This window comes from Piliocolobus tephrosceles, chromosome 17, assembly GCF_002776525.5.
Source record: "Piliocolobus tephrosceles isolate RC106 chromosome 17, ASM277652v3, whole genome shotgun sequence".
Taxonomy (NCBI): Eukaryota; Metazoa; Chordata; class Mammalia; order Primates; family Cercopithecidae; genus Piliocolobus; species Piliocolobus tephrosceles.
The window spans coordinates 17,085,637-17,110,096 of NC_045450.1; the positions used below are offsets into that span (position 1 = coordinate 17,085,637).

Sequence of the window (24,460 nt, forward strand, 5' to 3'; positions counted from 1 at the left end):
CGCGGCCCGCACACGGAGTGGCCGGTTGGCGCTCACTGCCCAGGGTAGTGAGGGGCTTTGCACCCGGGCCAGCAGCTGCGGAGGTTGCACCAGGTCCCCCAGCAGTGCTGGCCCGCCGGCGCTGCACTCAAATTCTCGCTGGGCTTTAGCTGCCTCCTGGCAGGGGCAGTGCTCGGAACCTGCATCCCGCCATGTTTGAGCTCCTCCCCCTGCGGTAGGCTTCCTCGCCGCCTGAGCCTCCCTGACGGGCGCAGCCGCCTGCTCAGTGGCACCTGGTCCCACCAACAGCCCAAGGGCTGAGGAGTGCAGGTGCCGCTCAGGACTGGCGGACAGCTCTGCCTGCAGCCCGGGTGCAGGATCCACTGGGTGAAGCCAGCTGGGCTCCTGAACCAGATGGGGACTTGGAGAACTTTTATATCTAACAGGAGGATTGTATGTGTACCAGTCAGCACTCTGTGTCTAGCTAACCTAATGGAGACTTGGAGGACTAGCACTCTGTGACTCTGTGTCTAGCTCAAGGATTGTAAATGCACCAATCAGCACTCTGTGTCTAGCTCAGGGTTTGTAAATACACCAATCAGCACTCTGTGTCTAGCTCAGGGTTTGTGAATACACCAATTGGTACTCTGTATCTGGCTAACTCTGTATCTAGCTAACTAGCACTCTATGACTGTGTGTCTAGCTCAAGGATTGTAAACGCACCAATCAGAACTCTGTCAAAACAGACCAATCAGCTCTCTGTAAAATAGACCAATCAGCAGAATGTGGATGGGGGTCAGATAAGGGAATAAAAGCAGGCTGCAGGCGCTAGCCAGCGGCAACTGGCTGGGGTCCCTTTCATTCTGTGGAAGCTTTGTTCTTTCACTCATTGCAATAAATTTTGCTGCTGATGACTCTTTGGGTCCACGCTGCCTTTATGAGCTGTAACACCACAAAGGTCTGCAGCTTTGCTCCTGAAGCCAACGAGACCACGAACACACCGGGAAGAACGAACAACTCCAGACGCTGCCTTTAAGAGCTGTTAACACTCACCACGAAGGTCTGCAGCTTCACTCCTGACAATGAGACCACGAACCCACCAGAAGGAAAAAGCTCCAGACACATCTGAACGTCTGAAGGAAGAAATTCCAGACACACCATCCTTAAGAACTGTAACACCACGAGGGTCCATGGCTTCATTCTTGAAGTCAATGAGACCAAGAACCTACCAATTCCGGACACAGAAGGATGGGTTAGAATCCATTCACAAGATGGAAGGGTGGGTTAGAATCCATTCACGAGATGGAAGGCAGGGAGAGGAGGAAACTTGCTGGACTTCAGATTTTACAGGAGCACAGGAAATACACACACACACCCTGGACAGAGGTTCTACCTGTGTCAACTCCTGTTGTGCAACTTACACTCAACAAAAGTCCCCTGGAAGGGAAGTGGGAGGCTTCAGAAGGCAGCTGCAGTTTCCTGTTTGTTTCCGGCCTCTGTGTCTACAGAAATGGATCACATTCCTGAAGCTTATTCACCACGGGGAAAGCGGGATTGATAAGAGCCCAGGCTCTGGCCCTTGGGCACTGAGATCTGCATCTCCCCTCCACCACTCGTAAGACCTGGCACAAGCCGTGAAAGCTCTTCCAGTCCTAGTTTGTTCATCCGCAAATGAGTACCTCTTGGATGGGTTATTGTAAAATTAAAGAAGGACGAACCCTTAATACTTGATGAGCAACAAAGGGAAATCTTTCTGCAATTGTTATTATGAAGCATTTTCTCATGAGTACCCTGACTCTGGGATTCCTTCCCCGATATCACTCGCAGTTCATTGGGCGAAGACATAGGAAGGAGCATTCCTGGCAGAGGGTGTGGAATGGACAGAGATGTGGATACAGAAGTGGATGATAGGCCAGGCACAAGGTCTCATGCCTGTGGTCCCAGCACTTTGGAGGCTGAGGCGGGCAGATCATCTGAGCAGTATCTGTAATAGGGAGAAAATGGAAATGATGTAAGTGTTCATCACTAGGGCATTGGTTATGCCTTTTTTTTTTTTTTTTTTTGAGGTGGAGCTTCACTCGTGTCACCCAGGCTGGAGTGCAGTGGCGCAGTCTCAGCTCACTGCAACCTCCGCCTCCCAGGTTCAAGCAATTCTCGTGCCTCAGCCTCCCAATTAGCTGGGATTACAGGCACCCACCACCATGCCTGGCTAATTTTTTTGTATTTTTAGTAGAGATGGGGTGTCACCATGTTGGCCAGGATGGTGTCAATCTCTTGACTTCGTGATCTGCCTACCTCAGCCACACAAGGTGCTGAGATTACAGGCATGAGCCACCGCGCCTGTCCGGCTATGCCCATTCTATAAGATCCTGTGCAACTGTTAAAAGGATGAAGTCGGCCTCTATGTGCTGATGAGTCACAGAAGTGGCATATGTCATTACACAAAAATCCATGTACATACATGTTCCCATTTATATAATAACAAATGGAGATAAATATAATGGCATCTACCTCTTAGGGTGGTCATGAGGATTAAGTGGGTTAATAGATGCAAATACCACATAGTAGGCACTCAAGTGTTAGATGATGATGTTGCTATTGCTGGTATTTCAGTCTTTACCTTGCTGTGATCTAAGCTTTCATAATGATTTTAAAAGCATAGGAAAGGGTTACAATAGGCCCTGCCGTGATCTTGTTTTCTATACATTGGGTTCATCACAGGAAGGTGAGCTTTTTGCCTCTGTGGAGTGGGCAGTTCTCCTGTGGTTGTGCAGCCCTCAATGGAGCCATGTGCCTGGGGTCACCAACTCATCTTCATTTGCTCAGGACCATCCAGTTTTAAAACTAAAAGTCCTGTGTCATGGGAACTCCCTCAGTCCTGGGCAAACCAGGAGAGTTGACCCCTTCCATGTGTGCCCCTGGCAGCCCAGTTGATTTAGGAAGTATACAGACATGTGGTCGTTAATGCTTTTAATGTGTAACAGGGAAAAAATAACATACAAGTGGTACATCAGAATGGAATATTATTCAGCCTTAAAAAGGAAAGAAATTCTAAGATACGATACAATATGGATGAGCCTTGAGGACATGGTGCTAGTTAAATAAGTCAGCCACCAAAACACAAATCCTGTACAATTCCACTTATGTCAGGTACCTAGAATAGTTTAAATAGTAGAGAGGAAGTAGAATGGGGGTTGCCAGGGGCTATTAAAAAAAGAGAGATAGGTAATTATTATTTAACAGAGAGTGTCAGTTTTGCAAGATGAAAAGAGTTCTGGAGATGGATATTGGTGATGGTTGCACAACAGTGTGAATCCATCTAGTACCAGTGAAGTGTACACTGAAAACTGGTTAAGATGGTCTACAGACATACCACCCCGAACGCACCCTACCTCGTCTGATCTCAGAAAAATGATTAAGATGGCAAGACTCTCCAAAAAAAAAAAGTACATCAAATATCATAAATATTGGTTCATAAGATGAAGCTAAAGTGGTATTTAAATTAAATGTACATATAAAATAACTTAAAGATTATGGATACACTAGAAGCAGAAGTTGGGGAAACACTGTTGTAGTCTATTCTCAGCTCAGATTGAAAGCGCCTCAACCCTCACCCTTCAACTTCCTCAACTTACCTGATTTCACAGTCCCTCATGCAACACCATAGTCTTTCCTTTTTTTTCTTTTTTTTTTTTTGAGACGGAGTTTCGCTCGTCTTGTCCAGGCTGGAGTACAGTGGTGCGATTTCGGCTCACTGCAACCTCCGCCTCCCTGGTTCAAGCGATTCTCCTGCATCAGCCTTCCAAGTAGCTGGGATTAGAGGTGCATGCCGCCACACCCAGCTAATTTTTGTATTTTTTACTAGAGACAGGGTTTCACCATGTTGGGCAGGCTGGTCTCGAACTCCTGACTGCAAATGATCCACCCGCCTCGGCCTCCCAAAGTGCTGGGATTACAGCCGTGCCCGGCCTCCCCATAGTCCTTCATATGCATTTCTGCCTCACAGTGGCTGGTTCATTGCAGTCCAGGAGGAATAATAATTCCAGTGTCCCCTGGACTCTGTGCACACTTGGCAGCATCAGAGGTTTGAAATCCTGAATCCTGACATTTACAAAATCCTGCATGTAATTTTGGCTTTAGTCCTGTCGCCTCCACCATTGAACTGTGGGCACCTCTGGCAGGGTCCTTGACAGTATCCTGCAGTGGGGAAAGGGTTCTGGGGCACGTGTGCCAGCTGAGCACCAGGAGCCCGGAGAGGTGCAGTTGGTTTTGTGTTGGGCTCCTTCCTAGTGGAAGCTGAGCAGGCTTCATCTCTTGTCACATGCCACCAGCAAACAGGCATTGCTTGCTTGCCTCTGTGTGCCCAGAGCACCTTTTCCGGACAGCATGGGCTCCTGGGTGCTATGGGAACTTGAGAACTCTGCCCTCTCTTCCTTCATAACTTAATGTCCAGAGCTGTTATATAGATAAGACATACACAGTGGTACCATGGCCCTCTGGGAGCCTAAGTCTGACACCAGCTGGGAAGGGGCCTTGGACATCTCTTAAACTATGCTCTGCAGAACGTTCCATGGGTCTTATGCACAGAAAGCCTTCCAAGTTCAAATCAGGTTGGGTCTTTACGCTGTTTTCCACAGTTCAAGGTGTCTTAAGCTTCTGATGTTCAAGATGGTAATAATAATGCTATTATATAACAGCTGACATTTATCGTGGGCTTACTGTATGCTGAGTACTATGGCACAGGTATTAGGTGTATTGTTTTTATTTAATACTCTCAACACCTAAGGCTTATTGAAATGAAAGTAATTCGTTCATAGTCCGGGCTCTCCAGAAGAAACCGTGAGGAGCAGATAAAGATGGAAAGTAGAGAATTAACTACCGATAGTCATACTTGACTTAGAGCAATGCTTCTGAAACTTTAAAGGGCATATGCATCATCTGGAATCTTGTTTAAAAACACACTTTTGCTCAATAGGTATTGGTTGAGGCCTGAAGTAGGGCATTTCTAATAGCAGTGGGCTGCAGACCAGGCTATGAAGAGGACGACAGTATCGCACCTGTATTTTTTTTCTTCTGCACTTGAAGTGGAATACCTTCTTTCATTCATTCACTCACTCATTCAGTCACTATCATTTGTAGAGGCAGTCTCGTAGTAGAGAACACAAGCTGTGACATTTGTACCCAGGTTCCAGTTCTGGTTCTGCACTTCATTAAATGGATGATTTCTCTGAGTCTTGGTTGCCCGTCTGTAAAATGAGAGTGAAATGCCTTTTGTTGTTGTTGTTGTTGTTGTTGTTGTTGTTGTTGTTGTTGTTGTTGTGAGACAGAGTGTCACTCCTTCACCCAGGCTGCAGTGGAGTGGAGCGATCTGGGTTCACTGCAACGTCCACTTCCCAAGTTCAAGCAGTTCTTCAGCCTCAGCCTCCTGAGTAACTGGGACTACAGCTGTGCCAGCCCACATCTGGCTAGTTTGTTTGTGTTTTTAGTAGAGATGGGGTTTCACCATGTTGGCCAGTCTGGTCTCGACCTCCTGACCTCAAGTGACCCACGTGCCTTGGCCTCCCCAACTGCTGGAGTTACAGGCATGAGCTACCACACCCAGCCGAAATTTACATTTTTTAGCATCGTTGTGAATACCAAATGCAATAAAATGTGGCAAAAGTCTTTTCCCATGGCCTTAGGGCATGGTGCACATTTAGTAAATGGCTGTGACTTGGGAGATTATTACTCATTTTTTTATTCATTTCCAACAAGATTCTCATGGCTCCCAGTAAGTTTATTTTAATATTTATTTCTTACTTATTTCAGCAGAGACTTCCCAGTGACTCCAGTGGTGGTAGCAGTGGGCCCCAGTTATCCTCAGGAAGCAGAGGAACGGGCATAGACCAAGAGACGTGATTTCTAATCATTTCAGCAAAAAGTAGGAGGAAATTGATGACGAGACAGATACAAGGGATGAACTGTGGGAACCATTTGGCAAATGACTCCACCAGGAAAGGGAAGTGAGAAATGTGCATGAGTGCAAGAGAGAGAGAGAGAGAGCGAGAAACTGGAACGGGGTAAAATGTCAACAGATCGCAAGCTGTTAATTATCTGGAGAGAACTAAATATTATGTAGGCAATTATCGACAGGCATCTGAAAGCAACAATAGGAGAATTTGGTCCTCAGCCAAGTTCCATCTCCCTTTCGAGAAGGACTGGGGGGATGGGCTTTAGCATTCAGAGCAGGCATTTCACACAGAGGGAGAGCAAGGAGCCCGGGCCCCTAGGAAAGGGGGTAGGCAGGGGTCCCCCCCGCCCCACCCTCCCAGACAATCCATCAGGATCCTTTGCCAAGCATGCAACGCTTGGCTTTGAAAGGCGGCTTTGCCCAAAAGCCCTGGGCCTGGAAACCTCAGCCCCCTCCTCATCCACCCTCCCTCCCCTAAGATGTCATCTTTTGAGACGATTTCATGTGGAAGCATCGCTAAGTAAATTCGCTAAATGCCTATTCATCCCCGTCAGATGGGGACTCGGTGAAGCGGTAAATGTGAAAATGGCCCCAGTTCACAGCCCTGAAAGGCGCTTTCTGGGGTTGCCAAATGGAACTGCAGCCGCTGACCCTGGGAGGCCTGAGGCTTCACGAGAAGGGGGCCCAGGAGCCCCGGCCCGGCCCCTTCAATCCTCCCACTAAGGGTGCCTGAGAGGCCTTATTTATTATTCCAACTGCCGGGGACTCATTCAGAGGTTAACTTGTCCTGTATTCATCAGGACAACAATAATGAACTGTCGCACAGAGTGGTGAGGGGGTTGGTAAATAAGAGCTGTTAAAACGCAGAGTTAGAATGGGCCTCTTTATGGTTTGGAGAGAAACATTGCTTAAATTTTTTTTATAGGCCGATTTGGTTTCCACCTCTCCCAGCGGCTTATTAAAGAGGTCCTGTCCCCACAAGCTACAGGTAACAGAGTCGGAGGCACCAGTGGACTTTACCTTGGCATGCACGATGGGGTTTAACCACGCGGGAGATGCACCATTGTATGGCCACGTGGGGTTAGCCCTTTGCGAACATCCCTGGGTTCACCTCTGTGCCCATCAGCAAGGTTTAGCTTTCCGTGTGTGTGCCGTATTCAACTCCCTGCAGACACACAGCGCCTGCCGCTGCTAGAATGGCTGGTTTTGAATTGGTGTTTATTTCAGTAATAGGATGGGACATGAGCAGCGCTCATTTTCACTGCAGTGTCTCTTAACTGCTTTGTGCCCCCTCCGCTGGAATTATGAGTTGGTCAACATGAGTCATCCAATGAGAGAACAGGGGCTTGGAGTGGCGAGACTGCGGAGGTGCAGGGAAATGAAGGAGGGGGTGAGCAGCAGGGGCAGCTCAGACCAGTTGGGAGGCAGATAGAGCAAGTGCGTGCGTTGATTGTACACCTACTGTGTGCCCTTAAAATCCACCCAGTTGTCCATTCAGTATATATGCATTGATGGACCTATTAGGTGCTGGGCACGTTTAATTCTCAACCTAGGTGCCTTCCTGGCAAGCTACCATTCAGTGAGGTTAAATGACATCCTTGGACACACAGCTGACTCAGTCATGGCGCTGGGATCTGTCCCCAGATCTTTCTCTTTCTGCCCAAGCATTGCTTTCTAAGGCACTGTCCTGCTTGTCAAAGGTCTAGCTTCTATTATAAACCCAGAGATTTTTTTTTTTTTTAATCTTTCTGCCCTCTTTTCTGTTCCTCCCATTTAAAACAATAGTTAACGCTTTCTTTCAAAGTAAAAGTTCCGAAGCAGAGAAGGCTGGTGATAAAGGAGCTGTCACATCAGCACCATTTACCTGTTTGGGTTTATTCAGCAGAAGAGGCGACTGCGTTTCTGGCAGATGGAGACCCGTGTGACTGCCTTTTAAAGTACTGTCACAGCTGTATGCGCAGGCTGATTAGCTGTGACTACACTGCTAGTGCCGAGATTGATGGCGATAAATTTGGGATAACAATGCTGGGAACGATGTCTCTCATTTGTATTGCACTTCATATTTTTTAAAGCTCTCTCATTCAGTAGCCCGTGGTTATCGAGGACTTGGTATCCATCCATTCATTGATGCATTCATTGCGCAAAGTGCATTTGAAGGAGTCAGTTTGAACACACATCACTTTGATTCATTTATTTATTCAACAAACATTAATATAGCTCCTACTGTATGCCAGTGTTGAACAAATCCAGCTGGGCTCTGTCCTCATGGAGCTTACATTCTAATGTAAACAAGGTCAATGCTTTCAAGTGGTTATACAATAGTGAATTATAAACAGAGTGATGTAATAAAGGTGGAGAGAGAGGGGGAGGCAGGTACTACTTTAGGTTAAGGGATCAGAAAAGGTCTCTCTGAAGAGGTGGTATTTGAAAGGAGACCTGACGACAAGACCAAGCCAATAATACTGGGAGAAATTTCCCAGGCAAGCAAATGCAAAGGTCCTGAGGTTGCTGTGTGTTTAGCTTTGGGCTGCACACTGTTGACTTGCTGTTGCCAAGCCCAATGCCATGCACTGGAGATTCCCAAACATGTAGAGCACTCCACTTGCCCTCAGAGAGTCTCCAGCATATTGGAGTATAGAGGAGAGAAATGCACAAACAGCCCCTTTTAACATAGTGTGATAGGAGTCAGTGACGGTGACATAAAAATGGCAATATAAAGAGGATGCCTTATCAGCCCGTGTGCAAGTGATCAGAGAAGGTGCTTCGAGCAGACTGACATAATCGGTGAAACTTGGTTTCTGTGACGAAGATAGTACCCACGGTCTCTGGCCTGACTCTCCCCTTGGTTTGTTTCCACAGGACAAATGACCAGTTGGTGGCGTTTCTCTCCCGATACCGAGATATGAATTTCTTGAAGTCACACGGCCGGGACAATGCAAGGTAGCACCTCAACCCCCTACCCCTTGTGCAAAATGGAAGCAAAAACCTGAGCGATCATTTGGGGAATTTTCTAGGCTGGTTTCACACAACCACAGAAAAGTTGAGGGTGGGAGAAAGTTGGCACCAGCTGTTCTTGGCCGTGTCTGCGTGGGATCTGAAGTAGTCCCTCCTGTCAGCCAAGGACAAAGATAACCATAGATGTTTCTCATGGTGTCACAGCCCTTTTGGTTATTTGCCCTTAAGGACTTCCACAAATCCAGTATCTCATTGCAGTAACCCTTTCAGTAGGGCATCCACGGTTAATTCCCATTTTATTGATGGAAAGACTGAGGCCCATAATGTAAGCAGTGTCCCCAGATTGTTCATTCAGCGAGTCATTCAGATACTTACCAAGCACGGGCGTGGGCCAATCGCTGTTCTAGCCGCAAACAAGACCAAGCCCTTCCTCTCAGGCAATTGACCTTGTAGTGGAAAAGAGTGTCATAGCAGCATGGACTTGAACCCAGGGGTCCGAATCCCAGCCCCATGTCCTCCTCACTCCCTCACTGGTGCCCAACACATCAGCAGGGGTTGGAGGCACCCAGAACCCCAACCCAGATCCCTCACGCCTCTCTCGCTTAAAATGAACAATGTCAAAAAAAATAGCATCTCTACAGTTCAGCATTGAGCTGAGCCCAAGTCTCCATGACCATCCATCAGCTGGAAGGGCTAGGGTCTTGAGTGCCCCCTGTAGGTGACATCACATGATGGGATTCCCCATTCCAATAGAAAATACCGTTAAAGACTGGGCACAGTGGCTTATGCCTGTAATCCCAGCACTGTGGGAGGCCGAGGTGGGCAGATCACGAGGTCAGAAGTTCGAGACCAGCCTGACCAACATGGTGAAACCCTGTCTCTACTAAAATTACAAAAATTAGCCGGGTGTGGTGGCAGGCGCCTGTAATCCCAGCTACTCAGGAGGCTGAGACGGAGAATCTCTTGAACCTGGGAGGTGGAGGTTGCGATGAACCAAGATCGCACCATTGTACTCCACCTTGGGCAACAGAGCGAGACTCCGTCTCAAAGAAAAACAAACAAACAAAAAAACGAAACATTGAAAACCAGTCCAGGGTGACTCTGACATCCTGGGGTCTTGGTCTAGCATTGAACTTGGCAGTGCTTGGGATAATTTCAGCTTGTTAACGTGCATGGTTTAGCTCTCAGAGTGTTTTGTTTCATCTTGTTTTCATTCAGGTGCTTTGTTTGAAAATTAATAGCCCTATTTAAAAACAGCAGTATTTCCTATGAAAATCCAGATTTCTAACCAGTCTTAAAAAATCTGAAGGTCGATTAAGTCTGTGCCGGAATTTTCTCATGGCAGTTATTTCCTGGATCTTAGGTCACTCAGTCCTCACCTGTCCCCGTTCCCCAGCCCGGCCCCCGACCACATCTCTGTTTGTAATCTCTGCTTTAAATCTCTGCCGTTGCTGGTGGGAGTGTCGTTTTGGCTGACTGTGTGACTCAGTTTACCCAGTTATCCACAGCAGGGGAGGAACAAAAGCAAGCAGATAGCTCCATCTCCTGAGCTTTTAAGAAGTAATCTGGCTGCATGCGGTGGCTCATGCCTGTAATCCCAGCACTTTGGGAGGCTGAGGTGGGCGGATCACCTGAGGTCTGGAGTTTGAGACCAGCCTGGCTGACATGGTGAAAGCCCATTTCTACTAAAAATACAACAATTAGCCAGGTGTGGTGGTACACACCTATAATCGCAGCTACTTGGGAGGCTGAGGCACAAGAATTGCTTGAACCTGGGAGTCGGAGGTTGCAGTGAGCGGATTTTGCACTCCAGCCTGGGCAACAGAGTGAGACTCTGTCTCAAAAAAAAAAAAAAAAAGTAACCCTAGAATCCTTACGTTGTGTCATTTTTCTAGATTGAAACTTTGATTTCATTCTGCTATTTATGGATTGTTCCTGCCCTACTCACAGTGTACCTTCTTTACATTAAAAAGGAGGCCCCTTTCTGCAACAGCTGAACTCGAAGATGCTCTGGTTGAAGATGCTCTGGAAATTAGCACAGATTAGTTTACTACATTCAGGCCACTAAGTAGAGAGGCCTGGCTGGATGAGTCACTCTGTATTGTGTTCCTACTAAGTGGGTCCTTTTTGTATAGGATCCAAATTTATTTTCACAGCCACTCAATGCAGCTATAAGAATTATTCTCCCCATTCGTCAAGCTTCTGGAGTTTACTTGGTTTTTCTGAAGATCACGCACTGGTTAAATGCTAGAATTTGAACCCAAGTTTTTCTGGCCCCATAGCCACAGGAGCAAGGTAGGGCTGGGCAAGGATTCCATGGAGGTGGTTAGTTGTCAGAAGTGGCTCAGATATTGGTGTTGCCCACCCTCAGGTAGAGAAGGAAAAACCCTTTTTCTTCTCCAGATAGCAGCTAATAGGTGATTTGTGCAAACAAAGTTGCATCTCAAGAAAGGGTCCCGTTGTAAATGTATTAACTTGTCTGTGAATTAACTTGTTTCAGCCTAGTCAGGATTTATTCTCTGTGCACTATTTGTCAGGCACTGTGATAGGAGCTGAGTATAGCACAAGTTAAAAGCAGGGACTGCGAGGTTACACCTTCTGGTTTGGAATTCTGATCTACCGTGTCGCATTGAATGAGTGACTTCACCTCTCTGAGCTGGTTTCATAATATTATATGAAAATATTACTAGACCTATACTCATTTGGTCATTGTGAGGATTAAATGAGATGCTACATATGCAGCGTTTGGCATAGTAAATGTCTATGATGATAGTGATGTCAATGATTATGTCATTGTTATGATGAGCATAGAACTAAATTGTTGCTGGTAGGAGAAAGAAACAGATGGAGAATGGGCCTGAATTGTGCCTCTAGGTGCCTGAGTACATTTTGTATAATTGATGTGCATATGTAATTGACAGGTGGTACCCACATGTCGCGGGACAGCATAAAGAAGTGTCAGGCTAAGGAAACGTTACTTACTCCTCCCGCCAAGACCCTAAACCCAAAGGTCTGTTGACAGAATAGCTCACAAGTTCCAACTCTTGAGCATGAGTTCCCAGCTGGGATTTTCTCATTTACAGGAAGTTAGGGCAGTAGTTTAGCATTAATTTAATAGTAAAACAAGCCAACGTCCCATTCACTGCCACTTTCCTCTTTGTTAGCTGTGGCCTCACCTGCTGCGTGAATAAACCTACCTATAGCCCATCATCTGTGGTCCCTCCCAAGTGACCAGAGGTGGGCATGGCTCGGCTCACGTTCCTTCACTGATGGTATGTTAGGGAGAACTCTTTCGGTGGGAAGTGACAGAAACCCAGCTCAAACTAGTTTAAGGGTAAAGAACATGACCAGATCAGGTAACTAAAACATTAGGGCTGACTTCAGGTATGGCTAAATCAAGCCATGCAAATTATATCATCAAGCCCAGACTCTCTATTAGTTCTGTTTTTCTGTGTGTTCTTTTAATTTTCTGGCACTGAGTGGGGATTATTGGCAATATATTAGCCTCCTTGTATAGATAAGGGAACTGAGACTCAAAAAGGTGAAGTTACTTGGTCAAACTCACAGCACTCGTGCCCAAGTGAGTGTTCAGGGAGTCCAAGCTCATAATTCTCACGTGATGAAGCCTCTCTGTGTTCTAGGTTTGCTTTCTTCCAACGCACTGGTGACTTTGAGGCAGCTACTCTGCTTCTCTTGACTTTATTTTCTCCCTTTGAAAAACAAGGGGGTTGAATGAGAAAGTCTCCAAATTTCCTTCCCGTTCTGATGTTTCATGTGTCTGGACCAGCCCTGGTAAAAGAGGAAGTGACAGAGACAGAGATCTTGAAAGACAGAGAGATGGGGAGGAACAAAAGCAAGCAGTGAAATACAGAATAGGCCACAGGGTACCTCGGTTTTTAATTCCACATAGCTCCTAATAGCAGTGTTGACCTTCTATCTTCATCTCCAGCCTTGAGCAACCAATTTGGACTTCTGGCTCCCACTGTGAAGAGATGGCATAAAGGCAAACTAGTATTCTAATAGCTGCCAAATTGGTCCTGATTGTTTCTATTATTAAATGAAGGGGAGGGTTGTGTTCACTGTTTCTTCTTGCTTTCCTCCAAAAGTAAAGTCTCTAGATAGATTGCAAGACAGGTAGCACAACTGTCATTTTCCCAGGCAGCCTCAGCAGGGCTTGCAGAAGCAGGTGCCCGCACATTTACTCTCAGCCTGAATAATCAGGTCTTTGGAAACGTCCCTGCAAGTCTCTGGCCTTGGCTCAGGGAGCATCAGAGAAGTTTTTCAAATCTCTGAAACCTGTTCAAGTCTCAGTGTGTGGGGACAGGACTCTTCCAGGGAGCTGGAAAGTGAAAATTGGAGTTTCTCTAGGACTTTTCCTTCCCTGGTTGATCTAATTTCTCCACTTCATCCAGGGTCACCAGGGCCCCCATGTTAGCCCTAGGACACAGTGTGTGAAGTGCAAGAGCATAGATGCTGGAATCCAGCCGCCTGGGTCGAAATGCCAGCTCTTCTAGACCACAGTGATGGGATGTCAGCAAATGGCTTTGACTGGCCATGCCTCTATTTCTCCATCTTTATGAAATTCAAATAATGATAATGGGAATGGGGAGATAGAGCATCCTCACTGACCATGGGAAGACCCCGAGCTGGGTGCATTCCAGTACATTTTCTCATTTCACCCTCATTTAGCAGGTGTTACCCCATTTCAGAAATGAATACAGCTGAGATTGGAGAGCCGCTTTATCTTACTCAAGGCCCTACAGCTAGTGAACGACAGAGCTGAGATGGAACCTGGTTCCGTCTGGCTTTAAGGCCTGTGTTCTTGTATTACTCTATAGTGACTGCATTTGAGAGGACCTGCAGGTTTATGCTCTTGAGATGTGCAGATGAAAGAAAATCCTGCTGAATGTAAATAGAAATATCTTTTTGCATGGGTAGGGACAGGTCCTTCCCCTACTTTCTAGGGTCAGCCTTTTCCGAAGTGCGTCCATGTGCCACCAGGAACATGGGAGATTCTTTTGGGTCCTTTGTAAGTGGGTATGCTATGAAAGTTAGGTATTGATCTTATGTGTGTCCACCGATTTATAAAATTAGCCATTCCAACCCATGACTTACGGATATTAGGCTTCAAATAAGGCTACATTGAAAGAAAACAGTTGAAGCTATTTAAAGTTGGCTTAGAGGCCGGGTGCAGTGGCTCACACCTGTAATCCCAACACTTTCGGAGGCTGTCGTAGGAGGATTGCTTAAGGCCAGGAGTTTGAGGCTTGCACCACTGCACTGCAGCCTGGGTGACAAAGTGAGATCGTGTCTCTAAAAATAATAAAGTTGGCTTACAGTGGAATATTCAGGGGCCTCTTGTATAGGATGCTACATAAAGCACATAACATAGCAGTGAAGAATCCAGGCTCTGGAGCCAGACTGTGAAGTTTCACGGGCCAGCTCTAACGCCCACTCACAGTGTGTGACCGTGGGTAAGTTAGATGAGTTACCTGTGTATCAGTTTTCTCATCTGGAAGATGGTAATGATGATAATCATACCAATCCCATAGAGTTGTTGCACGAATTAATATATGGAGAAGCCCTTGGGGACAGTTAGTTGTGCCTATTAAGTGGATGATGGTCATAATGGTGGTGGTGGTAGTGGAGATAATGATGGTGTTGTCGACAGGAGGAAAATCTTGATGATAATATACACATGATTAAGGTGTTACAAAAATGCTCAATAACTCTTATGTTCAACAACTCTTATGTCCACGGGGGACATGGGAAATTCTTTTGGGCCTTTTGTAAGTGGGCATGTGATGAGAGTTAGGTATTGACCTTACGTGTATCGACAGTTTATAAAATTAGCCACTCCAGCCCCACGAGTTATGGATATTACGCTTAAAATAAGGAGAAGCATAGTAAGAGAAACAGCTATCATTTCAAATATAAGAAAGCCAGGCAGGTAGATTCCAGCCCCAGGTCACAAGGTATAGAGAAGTTTCTCTTCTCCAGTCTGAACCCCATCTGCCAGAGGCAGCACTCTCCTATTGGAGGCTGGGGTGGCATCTGAGCTGCCTCCCTAGCTCCCCTTTTCTGACATGGAACTAATCATCAGACCCAAACCTCCTTTGATGTATAAACAAGCAAATGTTTAACCAAGAGTTGGCAAATCAGTCGAGAGCCTGGCCAGGAACCTCCTCCAGGCAAATCCGCTTTCGGGAGGCCCTTTGGTGCCAGCTTGCTTATTGAGAGAAGAGCTCTCTTTCTGGCTAACTTGTAGCTCCATGATTGATGCGAGGAGATAATTAATATCTCATCTCCAATAGGGAAAGCAGATTGCATTTCTCTTTTGCTTTCCTTAAACCCAACCGATGCGTTCATGACTGTTTGCATGTTCACTTTATTTAATCCAATTATAGCAGCCACGTCAAAATAAAGTCTGGCAGTATGTAGGCACCCACACAAAACTGCACACGCATACCTCCCTGGGCCTCAGCCTGTGTTTTTAGGTCATCTTTAGAACTTTTCTTCCTTCCAAACAAAACACAAAGAAGTTAGACGAAAGACTAGAGGGGAAGTACACTCCCAGTGTCATCTCTGAAAGGTAGAGTATGATTTGTATTTTCTTCTTTGCATTTTTTTATGTTCCAAGCCATCTATGAAGGCTATGCCTTCCTTTTATAATCAGAAAAAAAGGCAGTAAGCAATGTTTTTAAAAATACATGAAATGTGGAAAACCAATTAGCCCTCAGCAGACCTTTAGACGCTTCGCGGTGCAAGCTGATTCAGAGATGTGAGCCCTGTGAAGAACGTGAGCCACCAAGCACAGGTACTCCAGCCTCAGGGCTCAGGCCACTGATGGCATTTCCACTTGAGCTTCTTTTTCTTCCCTCCTTGAATGTCAAACCTAAGTCGGCTTTCTCCACATAGGGCAGCAATAATAACTGGTACACGTGCCACTGATTGTCGTAAGCACCTTACAGATATTCACTCTTTCTGCAACAACCCCATGACGTAAGTGCGATCATTCTCATGCCCATTTTCCAGATTAAAGCACACACAGCTTATAGGTGGCGACACAGACTTGAAGCCAAGCAGAGTGACTCCAAAGTCAGGGTTCTTTTTATTTTTCTTTTTGAGACAGAGTCTTGGTCCATCACCCAGGCTGGAGTGCAATCTCAGCTCACTCCAACCTCCACTTCCAAGGTTCAAGCGATTCTCATGCCTCAGTCTCCCAAATAGCTGGGATTATAGGCGCTTGCCACCATGCCTCGCTAATTTTTGTAGTTTCAGTAGAGGTGGGGTTTCACCATATTGTCCAGGCTGGTCTCAAACTCTTGAGCTCAAGTGATCCGCCTGCCTGGACCTCCCAAAGTGCTGGGATTACAGGCATTAGCCACCACGCCCAGCCTGAAGTCAGGGTGCTTAACCACCATGTCGCACTGACTCCCTCAGGGTGCTGACTTTGGAGTTTCTCTCCATATCCAAGCCACGTGGACTCGTGGGTGGTATGTCCCTTCCACCAATCAGTTCAAGTCAGCCACTGTGAAGAGAGGTTGTGAAGCTGAGGACTTCCCTGTAGCTTCTTTTGTCAGCCACAGGGCCCTTGCACTTTCAATTTTCTGTCACTCATCAAGGCCTTCCCCATAACTCCTTAGAGGACTGATTCCTTCTCTTTGAGCTTGCATGCCACTTGCTCCTCAGTGAAGCCTTCTGCAATGATCTCCGCTAATTAAGTCCCTGTCTCTTTATTTTCTACCATGACCCCCATATTTGTTCCTATATAGCATGTAATTGTATATTTGTGTTTCATATTTCTCGATTTCTGCTTACTTATTAGAACCTTGTGGCTAGAGTGTGGAATGCAGAGCCTGACTACTATGGCTTGAATCCCCTCCTTGCCACTCATCCACTGTGTGGATCTTGGGAAATTTACGTAACCTTTCTGTGTCTCTGTTCCTTTATTTGTAAAATGAGCCCTCATGGGGCTGCAGTGAATTCTAAACAAAAGAATATATATTAAGGGCATAGAACAGAGCCTAGAATGTAGTATATGCTCAATAAATGGTAGCTGTTATTATTTAGGCTTTTTGTCTCACCTAAAAGAGAGAGAAGGGCAGGGGTGATGGCCATCTTATTTAGAACCATTTTCTCAGTGCATAGAGCAGGGCCTGGAATATCAAAGGTGCTCTCTAGTGCTGCTAAAAGAATGAATTCTCCAAGCCTTCTTGATCTTCCAGCTACTGTAGGATAGAGAGGCATGACAGTTGACTCCAGTTCAGACCAAGAAGTGGCACAGCCTACCCTGGGCCTGAGAGAGATGGCTAGCAGGGGCCCTGTGGAACTACCAAACTTCAAAATCAGTGAGCTCAATCCTCGTGAGCTCATCCAGAGCTTGGACAGAATTAGAAGGATGGCCAGGACACTTGTCACTTTCATGCCACAACCATGGCTATTGCACAACAAAAATGAGGGGCTTCTGTCCTTGGTGCTGAAATATCATTACTCTGCCAGACAAAAGGATTTCTTCTTAGCCGTGGAGGTGTCCTATGTACCTGTCTACCAAATCCCAGAAGAGAGAAGAGGACAGATAGAAATTCACCTTGATAAAGGAAAAAAACATAAAGCATCATAATGAACATCATGGAGCCCTTACTATGTGCTAAGCACTGTGCGAAGCACTTCCGGTATACAAGCTCATTTGAATCATCACACCAGCTCTATGAATTAGGTATTATGATCACCACTTCCCCTGTGAGAAACCAAAGTGCCACATGATTAAAGTTGTCCAAGGTTAGTAGAATACACAAGACTTGGGCCAAGTAATCTGGTTCCAGGTCTCAAAATCTTGCCCCTGCATCCCAATAGAATAATATTTAGCTGCGACTTTGTGCCAATAGAGAAAAATCTCAGGCAGGTAAACTGCCCATTCCTCAGAGGCTAGGAAGAGATGTGTGAGCCTGTTCACATAGCTGACTGATTTCATGCATTGTGGGTATGATTTATTCCATGACTTTATTTTTTAACTAAAATCCTTAGGTTGTACTTATGCTGAAAGAGTAATCTAGATTCAATAACAGATTACCAGAGAGGAAAACAGAAAAAGGGAGATTTTTATTTTTTCTAGGCAGTGTGACTTTGGATGTATCATTTGTACTTTCGGTCTCAGGCTTTTTTTTTTTTCCTAATTTGTAGCATTAGCTGTTTTAGCTGCTTGCGAAGATTCCTTCTTGCTCAAACATGCTGTAAACTGGAAGAGCAGAGTTATTCCTTCTAAAATTTAAAGTGGAACAACTTAATTTTGGAATAATTCCACACTTGATGAATATGCCAAGATTGTAGCCAGTGAATTAACTGAATTGAGAAACTTCTTTATCATCCACCTTTTCTGACACTATTTCCAAAAGCCGTAGATGTCTTTTTTTAACTGACGTCTCCCATGGGGGAGAATCGGGACTCCTTCCCACCCTCTGGTTAACTGTGATGGTCAGCTGAGTAGATTTGGTCCCTGGGATGTCCCAATAGGATGATATTTAGCTGTGACTTTCCCATGGTGTGCTAATAGGTAAAAATATCAGGAAGGTGAACTGCCCCTTCCTCAGAGCCTAGGAAGTAAAGCTGAATGTAAATGATTTCATATCTGACCTCAGGTAGAAGACAGATGTCTTCTAGAGGTCTGGCAGAAAGATTCTTCCAAAGCCAACAATAAGCCCTTTTCTTTTGATTCTCTCTCATTTCTGGGCATTGTCTCTTTCAAGCAGTAGAAAATCACAGATCTGTTGTTTCTATATTTTTGGTGGGACTATGGTGAATTGGGGCATCAAAGATGGCAGAGTTGAAGAGCTTGCAGTGGATCCAGCTAGACCTGCACTTAAATTCAAGACTTCTGGCTGTGTGACCTTGGGAAAGTTATGTAACTTTTCTGAGCTTCAGTTTTCTTTTCTGTTACATGTGTGTTAGAAGGATCCGATACCTAGTTAAGGAATGTCTGTGACTTCCTGATTGCCAACAGGTGTGGCTGTTACCTTTCACTTTGTTCACTTATTCAGTAAATATTTATTAAGCACCAGTTGTATGGTAGGCACCGATCTAAGCAGTATGGATACAGCAGTGAACAAAAATAGACAAAAGTATCTGCCGTCTTGCAGCTTACATCTATTGAGTGGAAATGGACAACAGACTAAATAAATACCTTGTACATTGTGTTAGAAAGTGAAAAGTCCTGTGGAGAAGTACAAAGCATGAGAGGAGGATGGAGGATGCCAGGCATGGGGGAGGGATGGTTGAGTCGGTTCATTGCTTGGGTGAACAGTGCTTACGAAACACTTTGCAAGGCCCTCTGAAAAGCATCATCCATCACACTTTTGCAGCTGATTCAGGAGGCTGTCAAGACAGGTGTCAGGGGGCTCATCTTACAGATGAGGAAACTGGCATTCAGAGAGGTTAAGCCAGCCCCACACCTCATAGCCTGCGAATGCAGAGGCAGGATTAGTACCTAGATCACCCAGTGTCTGTTTGCTGCAGTGTCACCTGTTGCCCCAGGTAACCTACTCAATGGGAAATGAAGAGGAAGGGTGCATCACTGGGCACCTTTTGTATAGTGGGCTTATTGTTACATACCTGCACTCCATGCCACAGGTGAGAGAGCCGTGCGCCCATTGTTGGTGAGCCATATTTTATAAAAAGTCACCCAGGTGTTCACTGACTTACCTTTACTTCCAATTTTACCTTTTCAAGTTACGGTAAAGAAAGGGAAGAAAAAATGCAAATCCCTGCCCAAACAGCTGATGCCTCTTCCCTGGTAGATAGCCAGTTGCTGGGCCTCTGCCACCATCTCCTAGTCCAAGACTAAGTCCCCGTTCACCCCTCTGACTCCAGAAACTTTTCTGAGTCCTTGGGAATTAGCTGTCTGTTTACTCTTAGTTAGCCAAAGCATACATTTGCAGCATTATCAGTTTTTGAATGCAGTAAATACAGCAACCCATCTCCCAATCCCATGAATATTTCATTTTAGAGATGACTGCATAAATATTGTATTTGAATATTATGGTCTGGGACATTGCATTAAAATTGCAAGACGATGCTATTATCCCATATAATGGAACATGAAATTAAAAACCTGGTGCATGGAAAGAAAAATTTTGCTAGTCCTCTCACCTATATTTCTTGTCTCTCTCTCTCTCTCTGTCTCTCTTACAGTTAGTCTGGTAACCATGTAAGGTTGAATACAAATTATCTAAAATTGAAAGTTTCAAGCATGGTTAAGTGCACCGACTGGACATTTTTGTATAATTAGCACTAGCCACAGTCAAGGCAGGGTTTTATTTTCCTAAACTCAGGGACTTCCTTTAATGGCCCAGTGAGCGCTCGGTTACATTTCAGTGGGTTAATACTGTGAGTATTATGAAAAATCTTCGCTAAGTTCTTCCCCAATAAGAACATGACTTTGCTAATGAGCTTGGATTATCTGTCTTCCGTTGTCTCTCTGACCCCTATAGGGATTTAACTTTACAACCCCGACCTAGCCCAACTTTGTAATTTACAAAAGGGGAAACTGAGACTCAGAGAGGACTCCTCTCCAGCAAGAACATGGCTTTGCTAATAAGCTGAGATTTTGCATGTGGAAAGGTACGTTAGAGAAAGAGCGGGACCCGTGACATTGGACACCTGGGTCTTTTGGTTGGTCCTGCCCTTATGTTGAGTCCTCTGTGTGTCTTTAGAAAAGTTACCAGTCTTCTCCAGGCTCCCATGTATCCATATGAGATGTATTGCTTGCCCCACACCCTTCTCCTGAGTATAACAAAGTGACTTACAGAATGTCAAAGCTGGAGAGTACCTTGGGAATTACCTAACCCAGTATCATTATGACTGGACTGGTGGCTTATGGACTGTATTCATCCTAGAGAGATGTTTTATTTAACCAGAGACACTTTTTTACTTTAAAGGAATGGAAGTGCATTTCAGAATGTATGTCCCTCACTGCTCTGCTAATTTCATCACTCCATGTTTTTTCATAGCCAGGCTGCTTCACACACTTCCATTATCTGTCTGACCTCCCCCATAGGGATCTAACTTGACAACCCAGATCTACACCAACTTTGTATTTTACCAAGGAACAAACTGAAACTCAGAGAGGACTCCTTAACATTTTGAGGTCACCCAGCTGGTGACAGGTGAAGCCACACTGCCCCATAGATGAAAGGCACATTTCAGCCAAATTAAGTCTGTTCCCTGCCAGCATCATCGTCATCGCCGTTTCATTACACTGTCATCCATTTTGTGATGACTTAGATGTTAGATGTATTATGCCATTATCTTCCATAGCAGCCAATGTCTAGAGGTAGGTTTTCTGCTCCTGCAGAAAAGAAAGTGCTAAGAATGTAGGTTTACTAATGAGGTTTCAAGTAATTCCCTTGAATAGATGTGAGCCTAGGGCTGCTGGTAGCCATCTCATCACCATGAATATATAGGTTGGATGAATAAATCGGTGGATTTGTGGGAAACCCAGTGAGGGGGGAATTCTTTCTGGAATTCAGCTTGACTAACAAGGCAGGACCATCTTCAGCTTCCAAACCCTGAAGTCTCCTCATCGCAGTAGATTTTTCTTGAGCAGCTGACCTGCACTGTCCCGGGACCTGGACGGGAGGCACAAAGTCTGGAGCCAAGGTGTGTTGTAGTGAGAACCAAGGCTGTCTGTGAGGAGACAGGTAACTCCGGTCTGAAGACAGAGTAATGAGGTCTGTTGTAGAAATGCAGACAGCTCTAGAACTCTAAGCAGACTGGCTTAGTGAAAGAGGCATTTTTGTGCCACAGCCCTGGCTACCTGCCCTGTCTCAAGCCTGAGAACCTCCCCACACATCATGGTTGTGATGAAGTTGAAATCATTCAGGCATGTATTAGGAGATTTTCAAACACAAGTGAGGAATCTCATCTCAAAAATGCCTTTAAATACATTACACACAAGTCTGGGAGAGGGTCAGGCACAGTGAGATCCGGAATCTCAAGTGAACCCATCAAGCCCTTGGCACTGTGTCTTTCTGTCTCCTATTTCCAGTTTGCTCCATTGTCAGACAACCTATATATTCATGGTGATGAGATGGCTGCCAGCAGCCCTAGGCTCACATCCTCCGTGCCAGAAATCTCACAGAAGAGCCCCTCCTTCTCCGTAACTCCAGCGATAATCCAAGACCTGGCCTCAGACCCAGCTTGCATCGATGGCCCGTCCCTGAACTGATTTATGGAGGCCAGACAGTTGGGATGCTCTGATCCATCCTGGGTCATGTTCCCACCCCTGGTGCTAGGGGGAGGATACAAACCCAAGTAAACTGAGAGTTAAGGATGAGTCCAAAGTCAAGCAAAATGTGGTTCCCAGAGAAATCATGAATGGATGCTGAGCAGGCAAAAACAAGGCGTGGAGCACGAACACCTGCTGCAGCATGGATGAACCTGGAAAACATTATGCCAAGCAAAAGATGCAGACACAAAAGGCCATATATTGTATGACTGCCTTTATATGAAATATCTAGAATTGGTAAAATCCATAGAGGCAGGAGACAGACTGATGGTTACCAGGGGCTAGCATGAATGGGGAGTGGCTGCGTAATGTGTATGAGATTTTCTTTTGGGGGCTGATGAAATGTTTTGAAGCTAGGCAGGCGTGACAGTCGGACAACATTGTTAATGAACTAATTCCACTAAGCTGTACACCTTAAAATGCTTAATTTTAAATCACTGCTGTCATAACAGGGCCCCTGGTCCCCCTCCAGTCTGCATGGAGCCTGCACGGAGTAGGCACTTGGTGCTGCCTGTAGCAATCCACACAGTGCCTTTGTGGAAAATAGAAAAGGCAGCTCCTCCTCAAGACACTTAGATCCCATTGATCATAAAATCATTTCTTGGTCTTTCATTATTTCACATTGTGTGGATGTCAGCTTTATTAAAAACGTATGACCTTCTCAGTCTGTCATCTGCCCAGAGCAATCTCCCAATTAAGCCAAACTGGTCTGCTCCTCAGGCCGCTGATTAGTCTGTTTTCTGTCTAGAATGTCCACTTTCTCTCCTCCCTGCAGCCCTCCCAGCCTGACTCAGGCCCTGCCTCATCCGTGACTCCATCCCTGACCACCAACCAAGTCCACAGCATGTTGGCTTTTCAGCCTTGCTCTAGTCCCCATTTTTCCAGAAGTTCCTCAAAACTCATTTAACCTATGGTTACATGTGCCTGTATCACATTTGCCCAGTCAGACTGTGAATTCCTACAAGATAAAGCCTGTTGTTTATAGTGTTTCCTGTCTTCCACCGTACCCACCACAAGGCTGGGAGTGTGGTAGGTGCTAGACATGCGTTTGCTTATTGATGGATTGAGTATCTATCCATTCTGCGAATACTCACTAAGCATTTACTGTGTGCCAGGCACATAGTGATAAGCAAAAAGAAGAACCACCCTAGCTACCTGAAACTTACAGTCTACTGGAAAGGATAGACAGTAATCACAGAATCACAGAAATGTGCTATGGCAAGTTGCTGAGTTCATACACATGTAAAACAGGGTTAATAAAAGTACTGTCTCTGGGGTTTTCATGAAAGTTAAAAGTAGATAATCCACATAAAGCCCTTGGAATGATAATGCTCTTATGTTTTCATTGCCATGGTGATGGTGGTAGTGATAATGGGGATGAAGATGGTGGTGATACTGAAATCGGTGATGGTTGTGATGGTGGTGATGATGACGATGATGGTGATGACAGTGGTGATAATGAAAATGGTGATTATGGTAGTAATGACGAGGGTGGTAGTGACAGTGATGATAATGAAAATGGTGATGATGGTAATGGCAATGATGGTGGAAGAAATCACAGGGTTGTAAGACTGTAAGGACTGCGAGAGTAACTTTTGGTCTGCAGTCTGATCGATGAATTGAAGTTCACTCGGGGAAGATTGAGGGGGAGAGGAAGAGGACGATCATTCCCAGCACACACAGAATCCATGACCAGAAGGCACGTGTGTAAGGAAGCTGTGGTGGTGTGGAGCAGCATTCATACAATAGAGTTTTTTCTAAGGGCTTGAAAAATCCAGAGTCCTGGTCATGTGTAAGGGCCAGCAGGCTCAAGAGCAGAAAGATCCCTGAGTTCAACTCTGGACTGTAAGCTCCCATCTAAATAACTGGCTTCTTAGGTGCAGAGATCATCCTTACTTCTCCTTGACCCCCACCATGAGCCAGCACACCACCTGGCACATAATATGTGAAAATGGTGATAGTGGTGGTGATGATGAAGAGGGAGATGATGATGGTGGCGGTAACAGTGATGATAATGAAAATGGTGATGATGGTAATGGTAATGATGGTTACGTGTGGAATGAATGCTAATTGCTAATGGACTGAGCGTTTGGGCCAAAAGACTTGGTTCTAGCCCTGTCCACCCTCCCAACACACCCACGTCACCAGCTATGGGACCTGAACAGCTTTAGTTTCTGCATCTACAAAATAGGGAATGCCAACTCTGCCCAGCCTGCATTGCAAAATTCCAAACCAGATGATTATATGTATATAGTTCCTAAAGTAGGAGTTATTAATCTAGGGTTCATGGGAAA

At 45.5% G+C, this 24,460-nt stretch overlaps 1 protein-coding gene across 1 annotated transcript in view; it reads left to right on the top strand.

The window, feature by feature from the left end:
• The window catches only part of XYLT1 (xylosyltransferase 1), a 373,789-nt gene that overhangs the window by 308,062 nt on the left and 41,267 nt on the right, over positions 1-24,460 (top strand). The window contains exon 6 of the mRNA XM_023189714.3: positions 8,789-8,869. Within this exon, the coding sequence (XP_023045482.1) occupies positions 8,789-8,869 (81 nt within the window). The remainder of the gene's footprint in view (positions 1-8,788; positions 8,870-24,460) is intronic.